Raw genomic sequence first — 26899 nt, 5'->3', positions numbered from 1 at the left:
GTAAAAGGGATGTAATGTACAACATGAAGACTATAGTTACCCCTGCTTTATGATATATAGGAGAGTTTTTAACAGAATAAATCCTAAGAGTTCTCATCACAAGGGAAAACTTTTTTCCTTTTTTCTTTTCTTTTTATTGTATCTATGTGAGAAGACGGATGTTAGCTGAACCGATTGTAATCTTTTCACAATATATGTAAATCAAGCTGTCATGCTGTATGCCTTAAACTTATTCAGTGATGTATGTCAATTGTTTGTCAATAAAACTAGGGGGAGGAAGGATTGAAAAGAAAGTGTCTGTGTTTCTTTGGCAAGAGCATGGTGTACTTGCTACAGTAGCGTTCAAATGAAGGGGAATCCAGCAACAGAAGTGTGATGATATTGTGGCCTTTTAATGTAGGGAGCATGTTCTTGAATGACATCGGGGGAGTCACTTTCACTTGGTTGCATTTATTAATAGCCTTTGCTCTTATTTTTAGGTCATTGGAATTGTTTTTTGCTACCAGCCAGAACAACAGAGGCGAACATTTGGTGGATGGCAAATCCCCACGCCTGTGTCGCAAATTCTCTTCCCCACCACCACTGGCTGTGTCCAGAACGTCCTCCCCCGTGAGGGCCAGAAAGCTGTCCTTGACTTCTCCCTTGAACTCAAGGATAGGCGCATTGGACCTGACCACCTCCTCTGCGTCCAGCAGTCCTACCACCACCCAAAGCCCTGCTGCGTCCCCTCCACCACACACTGGTAAAGTACCATTGGATCTTAGCAGAGGCCTTTCTTCTCCAGAACAAAGCCCAGGATCTGTAGAAGAGCATGTAGATAACCCCCGCGTGGACCTGTGTAACAAGCTAAAGCGGAGTATTCAAAGAGGTATTATCCAGCTGCCAAACCCCGAGTTTGCTGGCCACCTGCTTCCCCGTCATACCCTCTGGAACCCTGTTCCCTTTCCTTTTGACTTTCCTTCATCTGCATAGAAAGTAGAACGAACACAAGGGCTAGTTAGAGGAGAAAATTCCTGTAGTTTCCTGTAGCCTTTGAGGAACGGAGAGCAAGGTTAGCTGTCCTTATGCCTTCTATAGAAAAAGCTGATTGCAGTCAGTTGTCTGTGGAAGAATAGTGTTATCTGAACAGTGTTACTAGAAGGTTCTTTGTGGAATTTGATTAAGGCGGGTTGGCTAAAGAGCCTAGCATGATACTTTGCGTAAAGATAGGCTGTGGGCACCTCATCCGTGAGCGTGAGCCTCGGAGCCTTCTCCTCCTCACTGTCTGCGCTGAGCACCTGTGCTGCTCAGCAGCCTCCGTCCCCGCTCAGGATGACCCAGCCTGGAAGCATCGAGGTGGCTTCTTCGGTTTGGTTACCAAGGAACACGGCAAATTACAACAGAGACATAGGGAGAAAAATAAAATCTGAGACAGCGTTCATTGTCTATGACACAGCCAAAATGGTTTTTAAAAATGTGGATTAGAGCATATGGTTTCCTGGTTAAATTCTCTAATGAGTTCCCATCCTACTTAGAACAAAGCGTGTTCTCCCTCCCTAGGCTTTCAGATCCTATGAGGCTTCCATCCTGTCTCTCCCTCCAGCCCTTGCTCCTGCCATGCTCCCTCACCTACGAGGATGCAGTCGCACTGATTTCCTTTTTCTGTCTCAGAAACACCTTGGTCCTTTCTGCCCCAGGGCTTTGCACTTGCTCGTCTCTCTGCCTGCACACTCTTTCCCCGTGTAATCTCGTGCGATCAGCAGCCTCGTCTGTCTTGTTCACCTCTGTACCCTCAGTGCCTTGGCCAGTGCCTGGCAGGTGGTAAATTTTTGTTAAATGAATGAATTGAGCAGAACACTCAGTAAGCTAATGGAGGGCCCTGTGGCGCATCACTTTACCTTCCTTAGCTTGGTACCATGTAGGGCCTGGAGGAGGTGATCCTTGTTGCTTTTATAATCCAGTGTTTCTGTGATGAAAATAAAAAAGCATTCCCAGCCAAATTAGCAAGCAGTATAATAACTTATTTACTGGTAAATAATAATAATTGGGCAATAAGTCAGACGAAGTGCTCAAATTTCAAGGAAGATCACCCGGATGGAAGCATAGACCCCTGCTTTTCTACCTGCTTGAAGCTTCCCTGTACTTTCTGGCTCCGATCATTTAAATAAGCTTCCTGAGTGAAGTACTTAATGGAATTTTAACTGGAGGGGTTGTCATCATCAAAAGTAGTACCCTTTTAAATCAGGAATTCTTTAAATTGACAAGTTAGCAACTAAGGAGGAGGAAAGGGGGAAGACAATTAAAAGTCATTAGAACAACAAGCTGCAGCAGAATCACGACGCTTCTTCTCGGGAATAATGAGGCAGCGCAGGAGCTGGCAAGTGCACCTGGGGCTGGATCCAGCGCTCGGGAACCTCCGCGGAGGGGGTGACTCAGGGAGGCTTGTCTCAGACTTCCCCGCTGGGACAGGGCAGCCTGGGAAGTAAGTGCAGGAGTTTCCCAGAAGGTGGAAGGTTCTTTCCCCTCCTTTATTGGACTGTAGTAAATAGGAGATGGGAAATTTGGAGATAAGTCTGACTTCTCATGCTGTGTTGGGTTAGGAGAGCTTTAGGAAAAAGCATATTAGTGTCAGACGTTTGTGGCTCCCAGGCTTTGGTTTGATTGTTCCCAGGGCTGGGATGAGAACACAGTAAGGTCTGCTCAGGAGTCACTGCATGACCTTCTTCTCTGTGCAGGTTGCTGTGCTACAGGGTCCATAACGGAAAACAAGACAGTGCCCTGGCCCCTTATACTGTAGGTGTGTGGGGTAGGCACCACATAACTATAAGGGCAGGTGGCACGAGGTATAGACAGAGTGCTCTGGAAGGTGAAGAGCAGGGGAGATCATGTCTGGTTGAGCAGAATCGGGAAGTGTCATTGTCATGAGCCAAGAAGAATGGATAAGTGGGTTGGAGATGGATGAACTTATGGGCAGAGAGCTTATGAGCAAGGGCTGATGTCAGCCAGCAGTGGTGAAAGCCATTTCTGAGAGCAGGAGACCTCACTGCTTCCGAAGGGACAGCTTTTCTCCAGTTATGCTGCCACGTGCAGCCCTGTAGAGCAGACCCTGTTACTAATCTGCCTAGAGATTTCTAGCATCGAGTAAAACTCTTTTTTTAATTCTCCTAAAAAATCTTCCTCCTCCTCCTCCTTTTTTGCCATCGTAACTGTTTTAAGTGTAGAGTTCAGTAGTGTTAAGTATATTCAAACCGTTTTCTTCTTGCAAAACTGAAATTCTGTACCCATTGAGCAACTCTTCGTTTCTCCCTCCCTGCCCCCAGCCCTTGGCATCCACCATCTGCTTTCTGTTTCTGTGAGTTGGACTACTTTAGATGCCTCATGTAAGTGGAATCATACAGTCTTTGTCTTTTTGTGACCAGCTCATTTCGCTTAGCATGATGCCTCAAGGCTCGTCCATGTTGTGACATGTGCCGGGATTTCCCTCTAAGGCTGAATGATATGCCATTTTATATATATTCTGTATTTTATTTATTCATTCATCCACTGGCATACATTTGGGTTGCTTCCACCTCTAGGCTATTGTGAATAATGCTGCAGTGTACATGGGTGTAAAATACCTCTTCAAGATCCAGCTTTCAGTTCTTATGCAAATACACTCCGAAGCTGGATTACTGGATCATACAGTAGTTCTATTTTTAACTTTTTGAGGACCCTTCATCCTGTTTTCCATGGTAGCTACACCATTTTACATTCCCATGAACAGTGTACAGGGTTCCAATCTCTCTTCAGCCTTGCCAGTACTTAATTATTTTCTGTTCTTTTGATCGTGGCCATCCTAATGGGTGTGACATGAAAATCTTTCTTCTTTTTTGTAATGTCCTAGAGATTGCATTCAGTCTGGCTAGAGCCTAGTAGTATGGATATTGACTTTTTTCTTTAATAGAGAAGCAAAAGAAAAATCTGTTTCTTTCTACATTACAGACGAAATACATATCATAGTTCTAGAGGCGAGGTCCTCAATCAAGCTGCCCATTGATCACCATAATTAATTCTTCCACTTTAGCTTGTTACACATGGATTATTGCACGATGGTCACCAATTTCCCTTGTTCTAGTCTTCAAAGCCCAGAGGGTATAGCAGTGATCTAATGCCATGTCCTAAAATATGCTGGGCCTACTGTCTAGTATAGAGGTGTGGCTACGGGTAAGAATCAGTAATTTTTTCCCTGGAGCAGTAAGCTGGAAGAAGGTTAGACTCAGAGAGATGAAGATAAATGAGAACTGGATCAACCTCCCAGGGAAGGACACTGACAAAAGTTACAAAGACCTGTTATTGCCGATGTTGGATAGAGGTGAGATCATTGTGGACACAGCTAGTGTGGCTAGAGAGCTTGTCTTGTGGCAGCATCGGTCATTTATGACCAGGGCCTGCAGACAGAGAGGGCTCATGAATAACGGTGTTGCAGAAATATTAGGTTGTCTCTCACATTAGAGAAATCGCTAAAGTTGAGGGGTTACTGCCTCTGTTTCTCACTGGATTTCCCCAAAACAAATGATTTGCAGTTAGAATGTCAAGGGTTAGTTTATCCACTTAGTTCACGGATTAGAAATGTCAGTTTGCCGTTCTGGGTCACGGTTAAATGCAGAGCTCCTCTCACTTTGGGGGATGGGGCATTTCCAAGACCGTGTTCACGTGAAGCCCATGGCACTCGATGAAGCCCATCAGAGCTAGCCTCTATCCAGAGATGTCAACTTCTTTGCCCCCTGTGTTTCTTAGTCACATCCACCCACTGACACATCTCCTCAATCTCTCATTTTTACCATGATTGCCCCCACAGTCCTTCCATTTACCGCTTTGTTTTTGGCCTCTTCTTTTTGTTTTTATTTCTCCTTCCTTTCTGCAGCTGTCTTTTGATTACTTTTTAATGTATTTACTTCCCATCTTTAAGTATTTAAGTATTCAGGTGATTATTTAAAGTATTTAAGGTGAGAGTCCCAAGAGGCACATGGCATACCTGGGTTAAAAATAAAATAGATAAGGAAATCAGGCAATGGAGAAAAATTGTGTGAGGCCAAGGGTATGGTTGGTGAGAGAATGAGTACCGTGTGGTCCTCTGCAGTTCCTAGAGTCGTTCTGATTTTGGCTCTGAATGTAATCAATTACGTGATTCATATTGAAGCTAAGAATAGATTGGCATGCAGGCACATATTTTCTTGCTTCTGAGACTTGAGAACACTTCATCCTGTGGATCTTTATAAAGGAAACACCATGAGTAGAAATCTTAGAATTGATATTGGGGGCTGGGGAGCTCTTTGGCATTTTTCTGAATAGGTGAAACAAGGAAATCATACACAGTGTGTTTTTTTTTTTTTTTTTTTTGCATTGGAATATAGGAAATATTGATCATGAAGAGTCCTAGAAAAGTCATGGATGAAGTACTTTACTTCAGCGTCAGTCTGACAAGTTCAGTGTGTGAGTGTGTGTGCATGATGTCTGTAGAAGCCAAGAATGCTGCTGTGTATAACTCTGCTGTCTAGTCTTAAAAATTCCAATTCACAAAGAAAGGGGAGACACTGATCTGGCTTTAATTTGAAAGATGTTTGCATGTGTCGTGCAAAATGTTAACACTTAAAACAGTTAGCAAACTTAAATAAGAATTCCGTGCCAAGAGTTTATACATTTTCTACTCTTCCTTTCAGGATATAACTCCATACAACCTCATTACACAACACCAGTGTCGCCCATTAGGTCCATGCTGAGGCCGTGCGTCTCTCTCACTGCCGTCTAGCTAGACAGTTTCAGGGTACGCTCTTTGAAAAATGCTAGTGACCTTTGTCCAATATATTGTCTTTGCAATTACAATGCCAGATTTACATTATTTCCTGGCAAGAGAACTTCAAATGACATGAAGATAAAGAAGAGAAAAAAGAAATAGAAAGAAGAGAAATAGGAAATATTCCTCAAAATGAGCAAGACTATGAACTTCTGGGGAAAAAAATAATGCAGTTTATTTCTCTCCACCCAGTCCCAAGATCTGTTCCAGGCTCACTCAACATTCACTAGTGCCCCACTTTCTTCCCACCAGGCAGTCCCCACCTTCTTCTTCCCTGGGTTCTTCTAAAAAACACAAATATCAGCCCAGCTCACATCCAGATTCCACCCAGTGGTGAGATCTCAACAAAAATCAAACCAGTGGCAGGCAAGAAAGGAGAGCCATAGGGCAGCTCACTGTTTTTGGGCCCCTCACTCATCAGTGTTCACCTGGGCCACAGCGGTGCAACCCACATCACTAATGTCTGTTTCTGTGTTCTTAGTTTGAAAATTGCCTGCCTGTGGGTGGCAAGTGCTCCCAATTTTAGCATTTGTTTGGAGCCCACATCTGCCCACTCCTCTTGCAGACAAAGCTGTTTGCATGGAACTGGATTGAAAGTGAACATACCAGAAGGAAATGCTTCTTCCCCCTACCATGCTGACATGTTTTCTCCTTTCTGTAGGTGCCTGTTTGCTTACTGTGTTATTCTTTGCTTTCCTCTTCTTTCAATGGACATTTGGGGCCTGTCCAGGAAGTTTTTTTGGGTTCAGTGTAATTGCTGACTAAATGATTTTCTCATTTGCCTTAGAGGAGTGAATGGTTGAATCAGACCAAGGACGTGCATTTGATATTCTGCTTGCTCTTGCACAGCAGATGCCTTCCATTACTGAATTTTGAGGGAGTTATTTAGAAAATAATAAAACTAACAGCTAAGCACTGACTTTTTTGGTCTGCATTCTGCATCATTGCCAGCTTTGCTCTAATTATGTCATTCAAGGAACGATTCTAACCATTTCCCTTCCTTGGCCCCTTTGCGTTTCAAAAGACCAGAATTGTGGCCATATTTCTAAAGGAGTAAATCACTTGCAAGTATAAAAATGGCTTTATACGAAGTCATTAGGGATTTTGTCAAGTTTATTGAGTGAAATCTTGAATGGCCTAGCAAAGGGAGTTGAGTTGAGGATAGTTCTGCTGACAGGGATAATGCAAAACTAACAGAGGTGACACAGCTTTTATCCGTTAATGAAAAGCCCAAGGAGAAACAAACGGAAGAGTTGTTGGAAATTTATGATATTTTTGTGGTGCTTTTCCTTGAAAGAACACATGCAAAGGTGTAGTTTTACCTGGTTAAGAAGCAGTGGGAGGGGTATGGTAATCGCCTAAATGTGACCCTAGAATGATGTTTCTTTTATTAATGGGATGTTAGCTGCAGTGAAGACACTCAGATTATCTTAAAATCTCCCAATGGTTCATTGTAAAAATTTCCGCTGGCCTCTTGCTGATCTGTAGCTTTAGATCAGGGCTATCCAGGAGAACTTTCTGGGAGGATGGAAATGCTGTATATCTGTGCTCTGCAGTTCTGTAGCCGCCAGCCACGTGGGACTACTGAGTACTTGAAATGTGGCTAGTGTGAGCGAGGAACTGAAATATTAATTTAACTTTACTTCGTTTCAGTTTAGATTTACCTGGCTGCATTCAGCTAGTGCTACCCTTCGGACAGCACGGCTCTAGATCCGTAGGAGTCCCCCGAGCTTCTTGGGGGGCCACAGTGGTAGAGACTCAAACTTTAGTTGGCATAAGGGGGTAACCCACACAAAGAACAATTTTGATTTATAATCTGGAAAAGTCCCTCTCTCCTCACTCCAAGAAGGCCGAAACATTCTGGAGGGCAGAGGACCCACTGCATGTTCCCCGTTCCTGTTAACATCTGCTGTTGTGTTGAACAGAAGGGGATTGGGTAAGATCAGGCAGGCTCAGCAGGGTCAGCAAGACAGGGCAGAGAAGATCCACATTTAGATTTAGTGTCCTTAGCCTTCTGCCAGTAGGAATGACTCAATTTCATGTTAAAATCCTTTAAAAATATGGACTAATATGAAATGCTTATTATCCATAATGAACTTTTGTTTCCGTGCATGATACTGACAAGAAGCTCTTGAATTCATGGCCTGGTTGTTAAAATGCATGATGTTTTAAAGCAGCAGTCCTAGAGTCTGCACCAGGGGACCGAGCAGGAGTGGAAGGCTCCCCAGCAGCGGACGCCGCAGAGCTTTCACCTAGCAGGTCACCCTCGACTCCTCGACACCTCCGCTATCGCCAGCCTGGAGGTGAGGGCTCGGAAAGGGACTCAGAAATCTAAGAGGGAAAGATGATTTCTAGCTCCTGAATCTTTTGTTTGCTTTACTGTTTCACTCTCAAAATATTTTTTAGTCTCAGTTATGAAAATTAGTTGGAAGCAAATATTGTTACTGTAGGACCAAGTAGTAGAAAAATAAATGACTAGAGAATATGTCATTAGTATAAACGATATTTAATTGACTCCATCATTACATTGCACTTTGTGTGGAGTTACATCAATCAGGAGGCCTGTTCTTAGGGTGACTGGTGGTTGAAGAATCTCAGTACTGATTTTACGAAAATGTTCCCAGACTCTGATGCCTTACTGTGAATCCCGGTGTAGTCTGTGTTAAATAGGCTCATCTGGGACACCAAAATTTTGAGGGAACCTTATTAAGAACACTGTTTCACCTAAAATAAAGTCTAGTTGGATGGGACCCCCATCACCATGATTGCTAGTAGCAGAAACCGGTATATATTCTATAGTTATCAGAATCATAATGCATTCTCCCATAGTTTGTTTTAGAACATACCAAGTGTCTTCTAATTGGAGGAAAAACCATCAGAGCAAAATGTGGAAATCTTTTATCTCCCCATTGCTCAAATAGGTATATCCAAATAACAGTGGTTTTTGAGATACTTCCTTTTTTTCTCCTCAAGCCAAGTATTTCAAGTCAGAAGGGAAAATTATTCAATTACGAAACCAGATTCACCCAAGTAACCCAAGTAAAATGTAGACTTTTGTGTGTGTGTGAGGCAGATTAGTGCTGAGCTAACCTCTGTGCCAATCTTCCTCTATTTCATGTGGGATGCCACCACAGCATGGCTTGATGAGCAGTGCTAGGTCCATGCCTGGGATCTGAACTCACAGAACCTGGGCCGCTGAAGCAGAGCATGCAAACTTAACCACTAGGCCACCAGCCCCCAATATGAAGACATTTTTTGACTCTCACTTTCCTGCTTCAAATAGGGCAGTTTAGTAAAAGATTGAGTGCATGGTTCCAAATGGTCATTTCCTTTGTAGACTTAGCCACATGGTGGAAGCTCTTGTCATTGCCATCAACTCCAAAAGAAACTATCCTGGGTCAGGCTCTTGTCAGAAGTGCCTCAATGGATATTAGCCCTCGGGAGTGGACTATTTCAGACTCCTGGTCAATCATGGGCCACTCTGACGTTTGGGTGATTCTCCTAAATGAAGGTGACAAGCTAGACTTTGCTGGCTGGTTATAGGACTACTATGGAATTAGCCTAATCTCTTTACTATACTTAGAGCCTTGGTCAGTCAAGGCCTTGGCCATTTCCTTGACCATTGCCACATGGGACAGACGCCCTTGAGTTCATCATAGTCTGGAAGAGTTTGAGGCCAAAGCCCATGGAAGCAAAACTACCAAAGCAAGAGAGGAATGCTGTTCACTGGGTTACTGTTGTTAAGGCTCTGTTTTATAGTCTCTTTCCATATATTTATATTCCTAGATGAAATTTTTAAATTTATATGAGCATCATTTGGAAATCCTTATCCTGTTTGTGGATTAACTAAGTCCTTTATTTCTTCTTGATATGACTAAATCATAGAGACATAGGAACATAGGAAGGAAGCAGAAATCTGTGATAATGTGGAGGATCCGAATGGGGACAGTGTCACATATTTTCACATGGTGGAGCTGAAGTTTTGCCTGTTTGTCTACTTGCCACCTTTTTCCACAAAGGTTTTAAGACTCCTACTGAAAGGAAAGGGTAGAGCTGTTCTGTGCTTTTGCGCTTTGTCATATTAAGCAGCTCTTTGCTTCTCCACTTATTTATTGATTTTAAACATGACTATGTAACTTTAGGGTCAAACTAATAAAAGCCCTTCAGGTCAGAATCCCAGTGAGCTATTTTCACTAAAGCCTGAGTGAGGAAGCACAGTGAGAGTGCGTCAGCATTGTCAAATATGTGTAAACTGTCTGAGGAGGGAAGGGACTGCAAAAGGTACTTGGTGCATCCTTTTGATTTTCGAATGCATGCCTACTTTTAAAGGTGTTTTGAGAAGAAAATTCTATTAGTAACATGATTTAGAATATATTTTAGGACTTTTTTTTATGTTGAGATATAATTCACATACCATATAGTTCACTCTTTTAAAATATATAGTTTAGTGGTTTTTATACATTCACAGGGTTGGGCAACTATAACCACTATCTCATTCCAGAACATTTCATCACCCCCCAAAATAAACCCTGTACCTCCCCATTCCTATCTCCCCCCAACCCCTGGCAACCACTAATCTATTTTCTGTCTCTATGGATTTGTCTATTCAGGACATTTAATATAAACGAAATCATTATAGTATGTGACTTTTTGTGACTGACTTTCACTTAGCATAGTATTTTCAAGGTTCATTCATGGCGTAGTATGTGTCAGTACTTCCTTCCTTTTTGTGGCTAAATAATATTCCCTTGTATGGATATACCACTTTGGTTTACCCATTTATCTGTTGATGGACATTTGATTGTTTCTACTTTTTGACTACTATAAATAATGTGTTTATTGTGAATAATGGCTATTATGAATAATGCTGCTATAGATATTCATGTGTAAGTTTTTGTGTGGATATATGTTTTCATTTGTCTTGGGTATATACCTAGAGTGGACTTGCTGATGTAGAATCTTATTACTTGCCTATTAACAAGGAAACTGTAGAATATGTGACCCAATCATTCATCCAGTGCAGGAGTGAAAATGAGAATTTCCATCACAGGATATTATCTATCTGCCTCACCGTGCCATTTCCATTCTTTTTAAATAACCAGGACAGACGACTGACAACTCCCACTGCTCTGTTTCGCCTGCTTCTGCTTTTGCAATCGCCACGGCTGCAGCAGGACACGGGAGTCCACCGGGTGAGTAGGGATGAGCAACAAGTATGGACACATGGCAACTTCTATGAAGTCAGTGGGCCTTGCCTGCCAGGGTCTCGAGGATACACTGGGAGGCTTATTAGGAATGCACATTCCCAGCTCCCATCCTCAGTCAGTGTGAGGGTGAGACACTTTTAAATAAGCCCCTTCAGGTGAGTCTCACACAGCTCATCTGTGGGTGACACTTTTGAGAACTTCTGGATCAGAGAAGGACGTGTTATTTCTCCTGTGTTGTTTTAATGGAGTTCTATCACCTTTTTAGCCAAATTCCTGAGAACACGTGTTTCCCTTTTAATTGAGTACAATGCTAAAAGCAAATTCGAGGTGGGAGGGAAGGTTGTGGAGTGGGGAGGGAGGAGGGAACTATTGGTTTAGCTAACTCATAACTCATTTCCAGTAGCTCCACGATGCTTTCTGAGTTGCTGTTAGTTAATTTTCAGGGTAAAGAAGAAGTACTTAAAATAAAAGCACAGTATTTTAATAGATGAAAATCATGTTCGTTATCTCTGTCCTCTTCTCTCATGTGCACGGAGGACGTTATGTTAAGATAAAGCAATACCTGGTTTGAACAGCCTTGTTGCTGTGCTTCACCTAAGCTAACCCTGTGGGTGCCCATCATCATCCTTTGCAGAACCACGAGTGATGGTGTATTTTGTTCATTAGCCATTGTTTGCATACCACAAAGGAGTCCATTTCCAAAGCCTGAGAACCTATATTCAACAAAGGTAACTAGTAGGTAGTATCTGTGTGAATTCTTTCTACATTGAAGTCAGAACAGAGAGAAGTTCTGTAATGAATATGAACTACCATGGTAATTATATGTATCCCGTCTGAATGGAAATCTTTGCTGATTGGCCACATTCTGCTTCAGTGTTTTGCCACACACACTGCATTAGATGTGGTCAGGCAAATTGGGGTGTTTTCTGCCCCAAATATTCCCAAACCTTCTCCCAAAAGACCCATCAGCATAAGACAAAACAGCCTATAATGGTGACAATGTTGATGTCTTGTCCATCCGGTTGCCTTCTGTTGTGGACTACATTCCATAATAGTGAACTTTTCTTTGCTGAAACGATAAAGGAGTCTTTACCACACTCCCAGCAGAGCTGGTTGCCAACTGTGACTTCATGAAGACCCTCTCCCGTCTGTCCTTATCACAAGCTGTTCTGTCTTTGGAAAAAGTGAAATACAGAGCTTCCTTGCAGGTTTCATAATTTAAATATGGTTTGTGAAGGAAAGTAGTTTTTGGGTTAATTCAGGATGAGCCCAGTTCCCCATTGGCTGGAGGCCGGCTAGGGGAGTGTCCTTTTTCTCCTGTGAGAGCGCCGCAAAGTTCTAATGAGCTTCAGGGAATGGCTTTCTCACTTTGGCTTGTCCATGCGTGACGGACCAGAGGATGAAATAACCAAAACAGCCAAATCTTCCTCACTGAACACTGCTGCCTTTCTTCCTGCTTCCTACCTGCAGCTGAAATAGCCTGAGGAAGAAAGCTCTCTTTAGGGAGCCGGCTAAGGAGGGCGGCCTGCTGGCTGACCACCGCCAGTGTTGCTAGGTGCAGGGCGGCCTGAGCCTACTTTTTTATGACAGTGCTGTTGATGTTGCCTATAATGTGATCTGGAGCCATACGTTTCAATTTTAGAAATAAAGAATTGGATTTGGCAGTGTCTGTGGCCCTGCTGTAAAGGCAGCAAGTCTCACATGGGTCAATTTCAGTGGCTAATGGTGCTAAGAAAAGGGGTCTCTTTTGAAGCTGGGACCAGTACATTCCTGGGGCTCAGCTGCTCAGGGCAGCTGGCCCTGAGGGATTACACCTGCTTGGGAGAACTTGGCAGAAGAGCTCCGGTTCATAGGTGGCTGAGGAAGGTGGATTCGGAACAGAAACGGAAGTGCTAAGATCATGTGGACTCATTGGCTAGCCAGGGAGAGCACGTTGCTGCCCCGGGAAGGGCTAGACCCAGATGGACAGGACTTCACAGGAAGGGAGTGCTAGGTAATGGTTGATTCTCAAACCGAACTTTATATCCCCTCTTTGAATCAGGAGTCATTGACCTGAACGCACCCTAGGATCTGAAGAGAGCAGGAGGGAAGGTTGCATAAACAGGTGCACACAGCTCATGCTTGCAGCAGTCTTTGCAGGCCTCCTCTCTGCTTGTACGGCTGCAGTATGGGCCCCCCTGGCAGTGCGACTCTGCTGTGTCCTGGCCCATAGCAGGAAACAAGGGACCGCTGGGCCATGCCATGCTGTCTGCAGAGTGGCTGTCCATGGTTAAGGCTCCTCCTGGGGCTCCCTCTTGCTTTAATCCTCTCCCACCTCCCCATCCCCACCTCTGTCCCCATCAAAATACACAGGAGTCTGGCAACTCTGGGTTAGAACTGTCAGTTAATGATGCGCTTTCAAATGTTCACTCCAGCTATTTGCATGTTAAGCCATTTCTCTTTAATTATTGCTTGGAAGGCTTTCTTACTTCATTAGAAGCAATTTCAAATTTAGCAAGAGAGTGGACAGGAAATTTTGTTTGTAAAGAGGCCAGGCAAGATGCCCATGCCTGGCCCCGAAGGCAGAGCAAGCTGACTTTATTTGTCAAAAGTGGCCTGGGATCTGCTCAGGGTCACCAGCCCTTCCCCTGGGGTCTGAGCCTACATAATGTCTACACACACTGGAAAAGCCTGGGTTTTCCTCCCTGATTTCTCTTAGGACCCAAAGCCTGCCCTTTCCAAAGATGGATCAGTCTCTTCCTGCCACATCATGCCCCCTTTGCTTGTAGATCAGCAGTAGTGTCTCTGTTGCACAGAAAGAAAAGCCTGATTCTGTGGGTATGATTGCAACACTAAAGTCATTCTTGTTAACTTCACATTATGATGATTTAACAGTTTCTATTGTGTTTGCCTTCTCATTGGCAGCCAAGTTACATTAGGCCCACTTATGGATGGATCCAGAATTTGTGGGGCCTAACCCTTACACAGTTTGCGTCAGGAAGAGAATATGAAATTATAAATACACACCTTTAGGCGGCTCCCGGGGCTTTAGAAGAGGCCTGTGCACACTGAGAGGCCCTGAAGCCTAAGCTTCATTGGCTTCCTGGTAAATCTGCTTATGGGTCTAATCCAGGTCATTCTTGGAATCGCAGCAGCTTTAGGAAATTTTGTTCACTGGGGAGTGGGGGTGGGGATGGGACCACTGATCATCAATTAGTCAGACAAGTCCCCTTCTCTGTGGTGGGACTTAAAACTCTCTACAAGACTGAGACAGAGGACATTGATGGGGTCTGGTGTGCCACCACACTGGTGGTAATGTATTTTCGAACATCTGCTCAAATTTAGTTCATCATTAAAGTAGAAATTAAAATGTGTGCATTTCAGATGGCTGCTGATACAGGAAATCTGCAGGTGCAGGTCTGATACAGTTATGATATGAATAGAAATGCAAATCCAGTGAATACTCATATCAGGGCACATCATGGTACTTACTATACACCTGAAGCTCTGGGATTAATTATAGAGTTTATGAAATGATCTAAAATGAAATATGAAAGTGTGAGGTGGGTTATTTTTATGGGAGTAGAAATAATGGCAGTGGGGGTACTACAAGCAACTCTTGATTATCTGTGAGCAGATTATATGTTTTCCTATTCTATGCAAGTCAAAGTAAATTAACAAAGTAGAGGAATGGTTGAATGCACTTATAGGAAGATTAATGGCACTGTTACAATCGTTTACAGAAACAGTGGGTTCTTTATTGGTGATTACTTGGTACTTCTAAAGTAGATAATTCATAATCTGTTTTCTCTTCTGTCATATGACTCAGGCCTGTGTAGTCAATAGTAGGTCTGAGCTTGCTGTGAATTGGGCTTGGACCCCTTTTTAAAAATACTGATACCTGGTTCCACCCCCAGAGCTTCTGACTTGATTGATCTGAGTTCATCCTGGGCGTAAGGATTTTTTCACGTTCCCCAGGTGACGCTAATGTGGAGCCACGTTGAGAAACCACTGGACTAGATGGAGGAGGTCTCTGTTCCTTCTTTGGTTGCAGCATTCCCAATTTATTTCCTTGGAGCTCTGACTCCTGTAGACTATGTCATTTTCTCCTTAAGTAAGACAGAGAGGCTAGAGGGGGCTGGAGTGAGGGGGATGCCTTTCCCTGAGCTGGGTAAGGCTCGGGCAGCCTTTTTCCCTGGAGAGTAGACCTTTGTTGTGGAGAAGGCTCTGGGCATCTTTCACAATGGTACTCTTCCCGGGCTGAAAAGGGAGGTCTCACTTGGTGGAATTTTTTAGTGATTCTATTGATTCCATCGGTCAGTTTGGGGAGGATTGCCCATCTAAACGATATTCAGTCCTTCCGTCTCTGAACACGGACTGCCTCTTCGTTTGTTTAGACCAGTTCTCGCTTCTCCCAGCAATGTTTCATGTTTTCCAGCATATGAAGTCTTGCATTTGTTTTGCTGCATTTAGGCTGACTCTTTTTTTGTTGGTTTTTTTTTTTTTTCCAATTGGAAGTATCCTTATTTGGGACATATTTCCTATTTTCTCTTTCAAAATGTTTAAAGACATTTTTTCATTATTCCATCAAAGATAGCTAGTTGAAGTTTTGGGGCCAGACTGTATCTAATTTATGTCTTTAAATAAAAACATTATTATCACTATTATTAATTAAAAATAAAGAGCTTTGGCAAACCAAATTTCAATTAATGATTCCAAGTCTTATTTTTAAACACACACACTGCCAGGAATTCAAACTTTGGAGCTAAGAAGTTACATCTTTCACTGGTGTGAGCCTGCAAAGTGGCTCATGGCAGGTGGTTCTTGCATTCTCTTCCTGGGAGGATGCCTCCCAGCAAGGTAGAGCCCTTGGAAACTTCTCTCTTCATCATTGTCTTTCCTGTGCCTTCCAAGCAGACCCAGATCCTGTTTCTGCTGGCCTGGGCCCCCTCTTTCCTGACCATGTTGCACTGCCAAGTTCTCTTCTTTGTGCTGCCCTTTCCTGGGCTCCATGCAGACATTCTCTCTTGCTGTCGCTCCTCGGCAAACATCCAATACAGTTGATTGTGCCTGTTCACTTCTTTAATCCACTCACATTGCTTAATGGCTACCTGATTGCATTACAGGTCACCCATTTCAGGGCCAGGCAGGTAACCAAAGTGGGGGCTGGCGAGCTGATACCATGTGTAGACAGGGCAGAACTGCTCATTTCTGTCATGACAGAATACAGACCAGGGCGTCAGATCTGTTTTCTTTCTTTTCTTTTTTTTAAGAAAAACCAGGAGTCTGGTTATTTATGTGAAATATCCTTTTTTGAAATATTGGAAGGGAATTCATACTCTTTAAAGAATACAGTCCAGGGCAAACAAAATACTTCTGTGGACCACATTTGGCTGTGAGCCACCAGTATGTGACCTCAGATTTCTGTAATCATTTACAGCTGGAGTGTAGGCTGACACAGATAAGATTTCCTGAGACATACCTAAATCCTAGCAATGGACCCTTGAATCTCCTCAGTGGTTCCCCTCTCCTGATTTCCTATTCCTTCTGCTGGGCTGTTTGACAGAAAGGCCATCTCTTCTTGTCCACTGTGACTGGGCCACTGCTTTCACAGGGTAATCTTATCTCAGAGATCTAGAGGATGCCCCACTGTCACCCCTTACCATGGAAGGGACAGTGGGGACCATATTTCTCCATCTTATTTTATGGATTCTGAAGCAAGCGTGAGACCCATAGTGGTGGAGCGCCTGGGTTCTCAGTTACTGAGAATGAGGCTCAGGTCTGTCCACCTCTGAATTGCTGCTTTCTGGGCCCTGATATGACCCCCAATCCCACATTTGCTTCAAAAAGTAAAACTCTCGCTATCTAATCATGACTCTGAGTAATCATAAAACCAAGTAATCATCCCATGAGACTAAAAAATGTTCTGGTTTCTTGGACTTTTTGGTTATTTTTATAATAAATGCAATAAGAAAAATAAACAATAATAGGCATATCAACACTACAAAAAACTGAAAATCATTACTCTGAAAACTTAGGAAAAGTAGATGGCCTCAGCAATATGTAAAGAAAAATGAAATTTCTCAGTGAATTTTCCATTGGGAGAAATAGTCAATGACAATGTTGTGATTATGTAACATTGCATCAGCTCCATACATTTGAAAGGGTGAGATAATCTGTCAAAGTAGTATGTCAAAGATTAAGTATGATAGTTGAAGTAATTTGAAGAAATGAACTGCTTTTGTGTGGTCAGTGATGCAAATCAGCCAGGTAAACTGAGACTTAAAACTTCTAAAGTCCATAGGAAGGGAGGAATGAGCTTTTCATCTGCCGGGAAACTATCCCCTTAGAACAAAGGCCCTGGGTGTTCCTTGTCTATGCAACCAGACAACACCTGGTACAGGTGGTTTCTCTTACCAACATTTGTAGCCTATGGCTTCACAAGTGCTGGGAAGAACTTGAAAACATGTCATTAGCCTGTTTTATTGACTGTGAGTACATTATAATTGTGGGTAGCATTTTCAGAGGGCCTCCCAAAGTCAAACTCACATCTTGGACACCCCTATCCTATGCTGCCTGTTGGGCATTTCTGTATACAAATTGAGTGAGTGGTTACACTTATTATCAGCATGACAAGAACCACAACAATAGTTGCATAATTCTATAGGATATACTACACACCACATACTATTCTAGGCTTCACATTTGTTAACTGATATGTGAAGTAGTTACTATAATTATTCTCACTTTCCAACAGAGGAAACTGAGATATAAAGAGTTAGGTAAATCCTTTGAGGTCACATAGGTAGTAAGTGGCAATCAGTCCTGTCATCTGGCTCTGGAGTCTTCTTCTAACCACTACCCTACTTGCTTGGATTTCACCAGTACTTTATTACCTTGGCCCGATGGGCAATTGATGTTTAAAAAAATAAGTGAAGAGAGGGCCCACAGGATCTATTACCAGTCCCACCCTCTGCCTTACACATATAGGGCAGAGCTGGAACAACTTCTGTGGGTTTCTGAAGTGCTGCCATTTTGTTTGAGAAGTACATGAACATTTCTGTTGGGTGATCTGGTGGTTTCAAAAATATGCCCACAGATTCTTTCATACTCTTCCCTTCAAGAGGTGGAGCTTGGGCTGGCCCCATGACATAGCGGTTAGGCTCATGCATTCCGCTTTGGCATCCCTGGGGTTCGCTGGTTTGGATCCCCAACACAGATCACGCACTGCTCAGCAAGCCATGCTGTGGCAGGAGTCCCGCATATAAAGTAGAGTAAGATGGGCACAGATGTTAGCTCAGGTCCAGTCTTCCTCAAAAAGAACCCACAAAAGCTGGAGCTTAATTTCCCTTCCTTTTGGTGTGGGCAGGACTTAGTAACTTGCTTCTAACAAATAAAATAAAGCCGAAGTGGTCATGTTTGACTTTGGAGCCTAGATCATCAAAAGGCACAGTGGCCTCCCTCTTGGTCAGTCTCTCTCTTGGATCATTTGTTCTGGGGGAAACAAGCTTCCATGTCATGAAGAGAGGCCCACGAGGCCAGCAAGAAACTAGGAAGCAGACTTCCTCCCAACAGCCTTGTGAGTGAATCGGAAGTGGATCCTCCAGCCCCAGTTGAGGCTTCAGGTGACTGCAGCCCTGGTGGACATTTGGACTGCAACCTCCTGAAAAACCCTGAGCTGGAGCCACCCAGCTGAGCCACTTCTAAAATCCTGTCCTGAAGAAACTGTGAGATAAGAAATGTTTGTGGTTTTAAGTCTCCAAGTTTTAGGGTAATTTCTTATGCGGCGATAGAAAACTACTGTAAGTGGTGTCATGAGAGCCAGTAAGCCTTGGCCAAATTATTGATAATCAAATTGAATTTAAGGAGCATATTTTCATTTTGGAAAGAGAAGCCGGTCTAGCCTGTTCCCCATGGGACAGAGCACCCTGGGCTTTTTCCCTATCAAATATTTTGAAATTGAGAGAATAGATCTAAGATTAAGATGTAGCTTAAACCTACCTTCTATTTGAAGATCTCTGAACAGTGTCTCTCTTCTCCCTTCACCGGTAGTCCTCTGAATTGAATAGAATGATTTTTCTGCTGTTTGAGAGCTGAGAGCAATTTGATTTTAACACAACTGTTGCTTAGCAATAGGAAGGAACTTAATGGCTCTACTCTCTTCTGCAAACTGAGAGGAGCCTCCCTGTGTAGCTATTGTATGTCTGTAGTGCTGAATTTAAAATTGTAATTAGCGTTTTAAGATAAGATTGAAGCTGGCCTGTGTGACACATTGCACCCACCCTACATCTCAGCTACCCAGGGGCTTGCACCGTCCCAGTTTGAGGCCGCTTTGCAGAAAAGCTAGTCTCTTGGAACTGTGAGGCATTTAGAAGTCAAAGACAAAGCTCTAAAGAAGTTAGTAGATTCCTCATTGGTAGGTGGTTTATATTCCCTCTATACTGACTTTGTGATTTGAGGACTGAAAACTTGGCTCTTGAAATGTTGTGATTAGAAACTGGGCAGATAATGTCAAGGGAGAGGTTATGGAGGAGTGGAGATTCCAAAGAAATTTTGGGGAGTGGGAGAGGGTGGCAAGTCTGGCTGCCACTGACCTTGCTACCCAACTCTGTTGGAAAGGCTTCTAGAAATGTCCGCTGCTTAGAATTTTAAACACCAAGTCTAAACCCGATTGTTCATCAGAGAACTTGGTTTTGAGATTCAGAAATCTCTGCCCAAGTTAAAAGTATTATTCTTTCCCACTCTTTGGATTAAATGATGCAGAAGTCTATTTGATTTTGTTTAATCTTCATTTAGTTATATAGGTCTTTCTGCGTGCACCCCGTGCCATACCAGGTACTGTGGAAAGATAATGATAAATATGAGCCATCACCTCTCCTAAGAACTGACAATCCAGTTGAGGTGATTAGATGAACAGACATAAAGTAAATCTCAAATGATCAAGATGTAAACTCCAGGATGCTGATAATAACCAGTATAATTATTGGCCATGTTGTTAAACTCTGGACTTGAAAACCAAGAGAAAATGTCACATTAGCAAAATACCAAGGCTTCAGTGCATGACCCTGAAAGAAAAGGTTAATATAGTTTTGAAATATGTCGTACATTCTTCCAATTAGTCAGCTTTCTCTGAAAGTAGGTTTTTTGGTTGTTAGGGGTTTTTTTTGTAACTTTGAGACAATTTTTTCCCTCTGGGTCTGCAAATTATTCCTTATGGGTGCACACTTCCTGGTGTGTGTAATAGTTTTAGGAATTTAGCTGGTATTAGATTAAGTGGAGGCAGCATCTGTCATACTGGATTAAATTAATATTGCCAAGATTTCTACATGCACATCATAATGAGAAGCGATGAAAGACTTATACTGAAACAAATTATATTTCAGTGGCTTCAAAAATCAGGAACCATAAACCTACAGAAAACTCGAAATAGAAATAGTTGAAATAGAGTAAAATAATAGTATCATGATGCGTTTTTGTGTGAGTGTGTGGGTGTGTTTTTTAAATAATGTAACAAATAGTCATGGAGGGCCGAACATCTCCTTTTTCAGATAGTGTTGGATCGTTGGCTGTAAAGACCCTGAAGTTAGATATTTACTTACGTGTAGGGTTCGAGTGGCAACAGTGCAGGTGTTACCTGCCTGTAATCTTCCTCCTCTTTCCAGACTTTTCTATATGCTTGCTTCTAGTTTTCAAGATTCTGTACACAATTCAGAATTAATTGAAAGCAGTAGAGCGTCTTAGTCAGAATAAACCTTCATCTGGCAAATAACGTTATGCTGCCAGTTAGTTCTCTTGATTTCTGTGGATTGTGCATAAAACAAGCCACAGTCCCTTTAGCGGCAGGCACCCAAATGCCAACAGTCTTGCAAAGCCTAGAGTCTCCAGCCTCCCACTTACTTGCCTTCCTCACTGCGGTGCTAACGATTTGTAAGTGGCATTCTCATTCCCTTTTTTCTGTCCTAGCCTTCTGGATTTATGAGGACCTAATCCTGTGCCTTGCAGTGAATACTGCCTTACCATTTCAAAGCCCTTTCATAGGTAATAGCCTGTGTGTCCGTAAAAGCAAGTGGGAAGGCAGACAGTATCTTCCTTTTCCAATGTATAAAGAAATGGACTCAGTGAGGTGCAGTGATTACTCACGGGCAGTCATAAATTGCAAGAATAGGACCTGAATCCTGGTCTCTGGACTCCTAGCACAATGCTCTTTCTATTAAACCAAGTTACTTTTGTAAAGTGGTATTTCAGAGCCATATACCTCTGATATTTCAAGGGACAGTTGAACAACTCATTGGTATTCAATGAATTAATTGGTGTCCAATGATTTTAATTGTCAACCATCTTCAGTGTGAATCTCCACTTCCTTCCCTCTCAGATTCAGTCACTCCCTGCAAATAAGGATGGTCAAGGACTGCCTTCTATTCCCGGTTTCCTTTGTGTGTTTCAGAGTTTGTGTTTCATTTCCCAGCAGGGCTAGCACCAAAGCCTTCCTGAGGAGGGCGCTGGGACTGACTGACACACAGAAAGAGGGTTTTAGGGATTTGAACATATTTCTTCGTTCTCCGAAACATTTCTTCAGATGAACTTCATGACGAGTAGGAGAAACCTCTGAACTCACCAACCAGATTTTACTTATTCGCTTCATCATTTTAAAATCCACTCACCCTGAGTTTCTCTGAAATACGTTCTTCCATTCAACCAGCATTGATGGTGACTTAGAGATGGAAGCTCTCGTTTCCGGAGATTGGCTGCCCTGTCGCTTTTACACAGCTTCTTTATTGAGATGTATTTCGTATTCCATACAGCTCACCCTTTTAAAGTGTACACCTCGATGGCTTTAGTATTACTCTGCCATCTTTAGCGGACTTCCAATCTTGGTTTTGAAAACAGGCTGTGTACTGTGGAAAACAATTCTGTCCGGGTTTATGATGGAGTCAGAGTGTCTGGTCTTCTTTGGCACTATGGGGTGGGTGGAGCACACGGCTAGGAAGCCCCCTTGGCCTCTGGGGAGTCAATAGTCAGTCCTGAGGATTTGAGCTTCTGTTCTTATTACATTGAGGGTGGGAAGGAGGACTGCCTGCCCCTTCCCGAGGACAGTGCTTGCTGGAGAAGTGGCCTCTGATTGCTAGTGTCTGGTGATCTGACAGTGGGAAGAGAAGTTATTCAGGGAACAGGGGCCATGAGGGTCTTAGGGACAATGGGGTATCAGTGAGGGCAGTAAAGAAGGACTCTCCAAGGAGTCAGGATTGAAAAGTGGTCCTGCCACTGGTCTAAGCTGTGTGATGTAGGGCAGCCTCTCTGTGTCTCATTTTTCACATCTTTAAATTGAGGGTAATGACTGTACCTGCCTCATAGAGTTGTCATGAGAGTTAAATGAGATGACCCATGTGCAGTTTTTAGCTCAGCATTTGGAACCAACTAAGCGCTCGATGAATATTTTCTGCTGTTATCATTGGCTGTTTCCTCCAGGTGATTTATAAGCTTCTTGAGAACAGAGACTGTTGTGTTTACCATTGATCTCCAGCCTCTATTGTCGTGAGAGACCAGAGTGTTGAACTGAAATGAGTGCATTCCCCTACTGCCCATTTATTCCCTCTATCTCTTTCCCCCAACTGTTACGTGGGCAAGAATTAGTCAAGTAACTGCAAAAGAGTATTAATTGTGTTTCATCCCATGGTCATCCGATGAAAGGAGTGGAGTTTCTGGGCACAATCAAGAGACCCAGGAATAACTTTGTTAAATGAGTCTGTGTTATATAATGGTATTTGCTGCAGCAGACTTGTGTATAATGACAGGTAGCTGGGTAGGGAAGAGGTGAGAGGCTGGCCAGTATGTTTTTATAGGAGATGCATAGGACTTGCAGTGGACTCTTCCAGAAGGGAAAGGAGTCTGAGAAATGTTAGTGAAGACATTTTTGATGGACTATATATAGGATGTGGTGAAAGAGAGAGAAGCAACGCAGATGCTTAAATTGCAAATCCTAGGCCCAAAAGACTAAGTTAACAGTACGACAATGATCTCAGTTCACGATTAGCTAAGTGTTAGGTGTCAGCAAGACATCTGAGTGGGGAGAACCAAGGAGAGGGAACTAGATGCGCCTCCAAGATGAGCTTCTCCAGCCCCTCACCCCTGGAGAGGCGTCCCCTGAGCTTTCTTTATGCCTCTTGTTATTTTGGCAAGGGCTTGAGGCAGATCCCTGGCTGCACCTAGAGTCAGAAGACCTTGCCTGGGCTCCGTTCTGGATACAGTCCAAGGGAGGTGGAGTTTTCAGTCGATAGGAAACTGATATCTTAATAATAAAAATTACGTTTGCCACCTTCTATTCTGAACGTGTCACACATCCTAGTGAATAAATCTCGTGCAAATCATTGCTGTTCTCAAATACAAGGGCATCTGACATGGCTTTTGCTTTTGCAAACTGGCTCTAGTTACTAGTGGATCGAGGGACCAGTGCTCTGATGGCCTGTTGTGTAAGGCCTCAAGTTCCAGGTTAAGTCACTTACTAGCTCTTTTGGACATCAGTTTCCTCACCACCAAAAAAGAAATAATCATATCTAATTTGCTGGGGATTTTGAGAATTAACTTATTTTTCAGCACAGTGTTGATCAGAAGGAGAGGTGCTACATGAGAGAAATTTACAGTATGCGTTGCAGGATGGCAAATGGATTAAGCTCCATTTCCTGGTGTCCGGGACCTATTTATGCCTGCTTACAGCCTGTTGACAATTTCCTACTGCCTAATTGACCAGTGCCAGAAAGAGATGGTTCTGTTGGGTATAGAGAATTCTGAGAATGGAAGGGCAGGGAGTCTGGGATCAAAGAGAACATCTCCAATATGACTGAATAGCTCCCAGTAGCTTTATTTCACCTACTGTGATCAGTTCTGGTATTTTCTTACACAAAGATTCCTTGAGGCTTCCCTTGACACTGCCCCAGCTATGCTAATATATCATGGGTCCAGCTGCTGGGAAGATATTCGCATGGATGATTTTCATAGGCACTATCTTAGACCATATCCAGGGCTGGACTCAGCCATATTGGTGCTATGATCACATATGTGCTCCAGAATAGTTTCCAGTGTGGGTCAGTTCAGTTTATGATCTTTTTTAGTCTTGATTAAATTTTATGCATAGTGATTATAATACTTTATCATTTGTGTTGCAGTACTGGACACACTGGGTTTTTCCATAGTCAGAAGGATCTTGAGAAGTAACGCTAAATCTATGGAACAAAGAGGTATTTTTGTTTAAATTCAAATAAAGATTATGGGTACTAAACTCAGCCTTTGGACAATTATTGCTAATAATTTAAAGTTGTCATCAAAAAGCTCAGTACTCTTTTTGCCAACGTATGAAATTGTTTAACATATCTAAAAAGAAAAATAGATGTCCAAATTTAGATTATCTTTTTTCCTTTCAAATATAGGTAGGTTTTTTTGGTGGTATATGACTCCCATCCCACTACAAAGCTATCAGATTCAGAAACAAGGGTGACTTTATCTACCCCAGATGGAGATTTTATGATGTTTTATTTGCCGAAATTTTATGTGCTTAAAAACAATATGGGAATGGTGGAGTGAAGAGCTTGGCAAATTTTCTTCCCAAAAAGCAATGATAAAATTGGACAAAAGTATCAAAACCAACCATTTGTGGACTCCAAAAATCAACCACAAGCGTACAACAAGCTGACAAGCTTTTATTCAAGAAGAACTACTGAACCACAAGTAATAACAGTGGGAGTCTATGGCATTTTAGCCTAGGGCTGCTCTCATCTCCTTGTTCCCAGCTCCTTCAGTGTGGGACAAGCCATGAAAACCAGCAGGATTGTTGTCAGAGGGTGACCACTTGATCTGGAGCGGAGCAGAATGTGGAAAAACCCCATGATCTTGGGTATTGTCAGAAATATTAGTGATCTCAGTAGCAAACAGACAAGGAATACCAACTTTGCAGCTGGCCTGAGGTTGTGATTCTGGTTGGGGCATAGAAGTGAAAAACGAACAAAGGAATGAGAATTAAAATGGTACATTGTAACATATTTATCTGACACAAAAGAAGGCAGTAAAGGATGTACAAGGGAGCAAAAAAGGCATTAGACATTGTGGTAGGCAGAATAATGGCCCTGCAATATGTTCACATCCTAATTATTGTAATCTCTGAGCATGTTACCTTACATGGCAAAAGGAATTAATATTCCCTTTATTAATTGGAATTAAGATTGCTGATCAGCTGACCTTCAGCTAGGAAGATTAGCTGTATTATCCAAGTAGGCCCAATATAATCGCAGGGGTCTCTAAAAGTGGAAGAGGGAGGTAGAGTTAATGTCAGGTGATGCAGTGTGAGAAAGCCTCAACTGGCCATAGCTGGCTTTGACACTGTAAGGGGGCCATGAGTCAAGGAATGCAGGCAGCCTCTGGAAGAAAGAAAAGGCAAGAAAATGGATTCTCCTTTAGAATCACCAAAAAGGAACACAGACTTGCCGAGACCTTGCTTTTAGATAAGACTTGCATTACACTTTAACCTCTAGAGCTGTAGGATAGTAAATTTACGTTGTAAACCTCTAAGTTTGTGGTAATTTATTATAACAGCAACAGGAAACTGATACAGAATAAATAGAAGACAAATAGCAAAATGGTAGATGTAAATCCAACCATATCAAATTCCATTAAATATGAATTGATGAAACATGTAAATCAAAATCCATCTATTGTCAAATCATATAAAAAAGCAAGATCTAACCATAGCTGTAATGAAACACATTTTAGATTAGAAGACACAAATAAGTTGAAAGTAAAAGGATGGAAAAAGATATTCCATGCAAACAGTTATCAAAAAAGACTAGAGTGGCTCCACTAATATCAGGAAAAATAGAATAGAAAAATAGAATATAAGACCAAAAAATGTTATTAGAGGCAAAGAGGGATGTTTTATAATGAAAACATGATCAATTCTTTAGGAATACATAATAATTATAAATGTATATGCACTAACAACAGAGCCTCAAATACCTGAGGCAAAAACTAACAGAATTGAAAGGAGAAATAGACAATTCAACAATAATAATTGTTAACTTCAATACTGCACTCTAAATAATTGATAAAATAACTTCACAGAAAATCAAAAGGATATAAAAGAATTGAACAATGCTATCAACCAACTTGACCTAGTAGACATTTATAGAACGTTATACCCAAAGAAAGCAGAATATACATTCTTTAAAGCAGATATGAAAATATCTCCAGGATAGACGATACATTAAGCCATAAAATAAATCTCAATAGATTTTAAAAGGTTGACATTACAAAAGATATGTTTTAAGAACTCTGTGGTATTAATTTGGGAGTCAACAACAGAAAGGAATTTGGAAAATCTCAAATATTTAGAAATTAACACGTTGCTAAGTAACTCATGGATCAAAGAAAAAATCACAAGAGAAATTAGAAAATATTTTGAAATGAATGAAAATGAGAACACAACGTACCAAATTTGCAGTATGCAGATAAGCAGTCTTTAGAGGAAAGTTTATAGCTTTCAATATCTATATTATAAAATAAAAATGATCTAACATAAGCTTCCACCTTAAGAAATTCATAAAAAGAGAGCAGACTAAACTCAAAGCAAGCAGAAGGAAGGAGAGATCAGAGCATAAATCAATGAAATAGAAAACCAAAAAAACAACAAAAAAAATCAGTATATCCAGGGATGAAAGCAGGGACATCACAACCAATCCTACAGAAATTAAAACACCTGTAAGGAAATACTATGAAAAACTTTATGCCAACAAATCAGATCTAGAGGGGTTCACAGGTGATTTCTACCAAAAATTTAAAGAATAAATAATGTTAGTCCTCCAAAAAATCTTCCAGAAAGTGGAGGGAAAAAAAAAAAAAACCACTTTCCAACTCATCT

General features: G+C 42.1%; 1 protein-coding gene across 26 annotated transcripts in view; it reads left to right on the top strand.

The window, feature by feature from the left end:
- The window catches only part of RASGRF2 (Ras protein specific guanine nucleotide releasing factor 2), a 214970-nt gene that overhangs the window by 121314 nt on the left and 66757 nt on the right, over positions 1–26899 (top strand). For 9 of the 26 annotated variants that reach the window (XM_070234592.1, XM_070234603.1, XM_070234604.1 and 6 more), the window contains 3 exons: positions 480–868; positions 7990–8115; positions 10915–11004. In XM_070234592.1, the coding sequence (XP_070090693.1) occupies positions 480–868; positions 7990–8115; positions 10915–11004 (605 nt within the window). Of the gene's footprint in view, positions 1–479; positions 869–3299; positions 3360–7986; positions 8116–10914; positions 11005–26899 lie in introns of all 26 variants that reach the window. The other 17 variants (XM_070234597.1, XM_070234596.1, XM_070234582.1 and 14 more) reach the window with 5 other exon arrangements.

This window comes from Equus caballus, chromosome 14, assembly GCF_041296265.1.
Source record: "Equus caballus isolate H_3958 breed thoroughbred chromosome 14, TB-T2T, whole genome shotgun sequence".
Classification (NCBI taxonomy): Eukaryota; Metazoa; Chordata; class Mammalia; order Perissodactyla; family Equidae; genus Equus; species Equus caballus.
The sequence above is the reverse complement of the archived record's forward strand: the minus strand, read 5'-3'. Positions and strand labels throughout refer to the sequence as shown.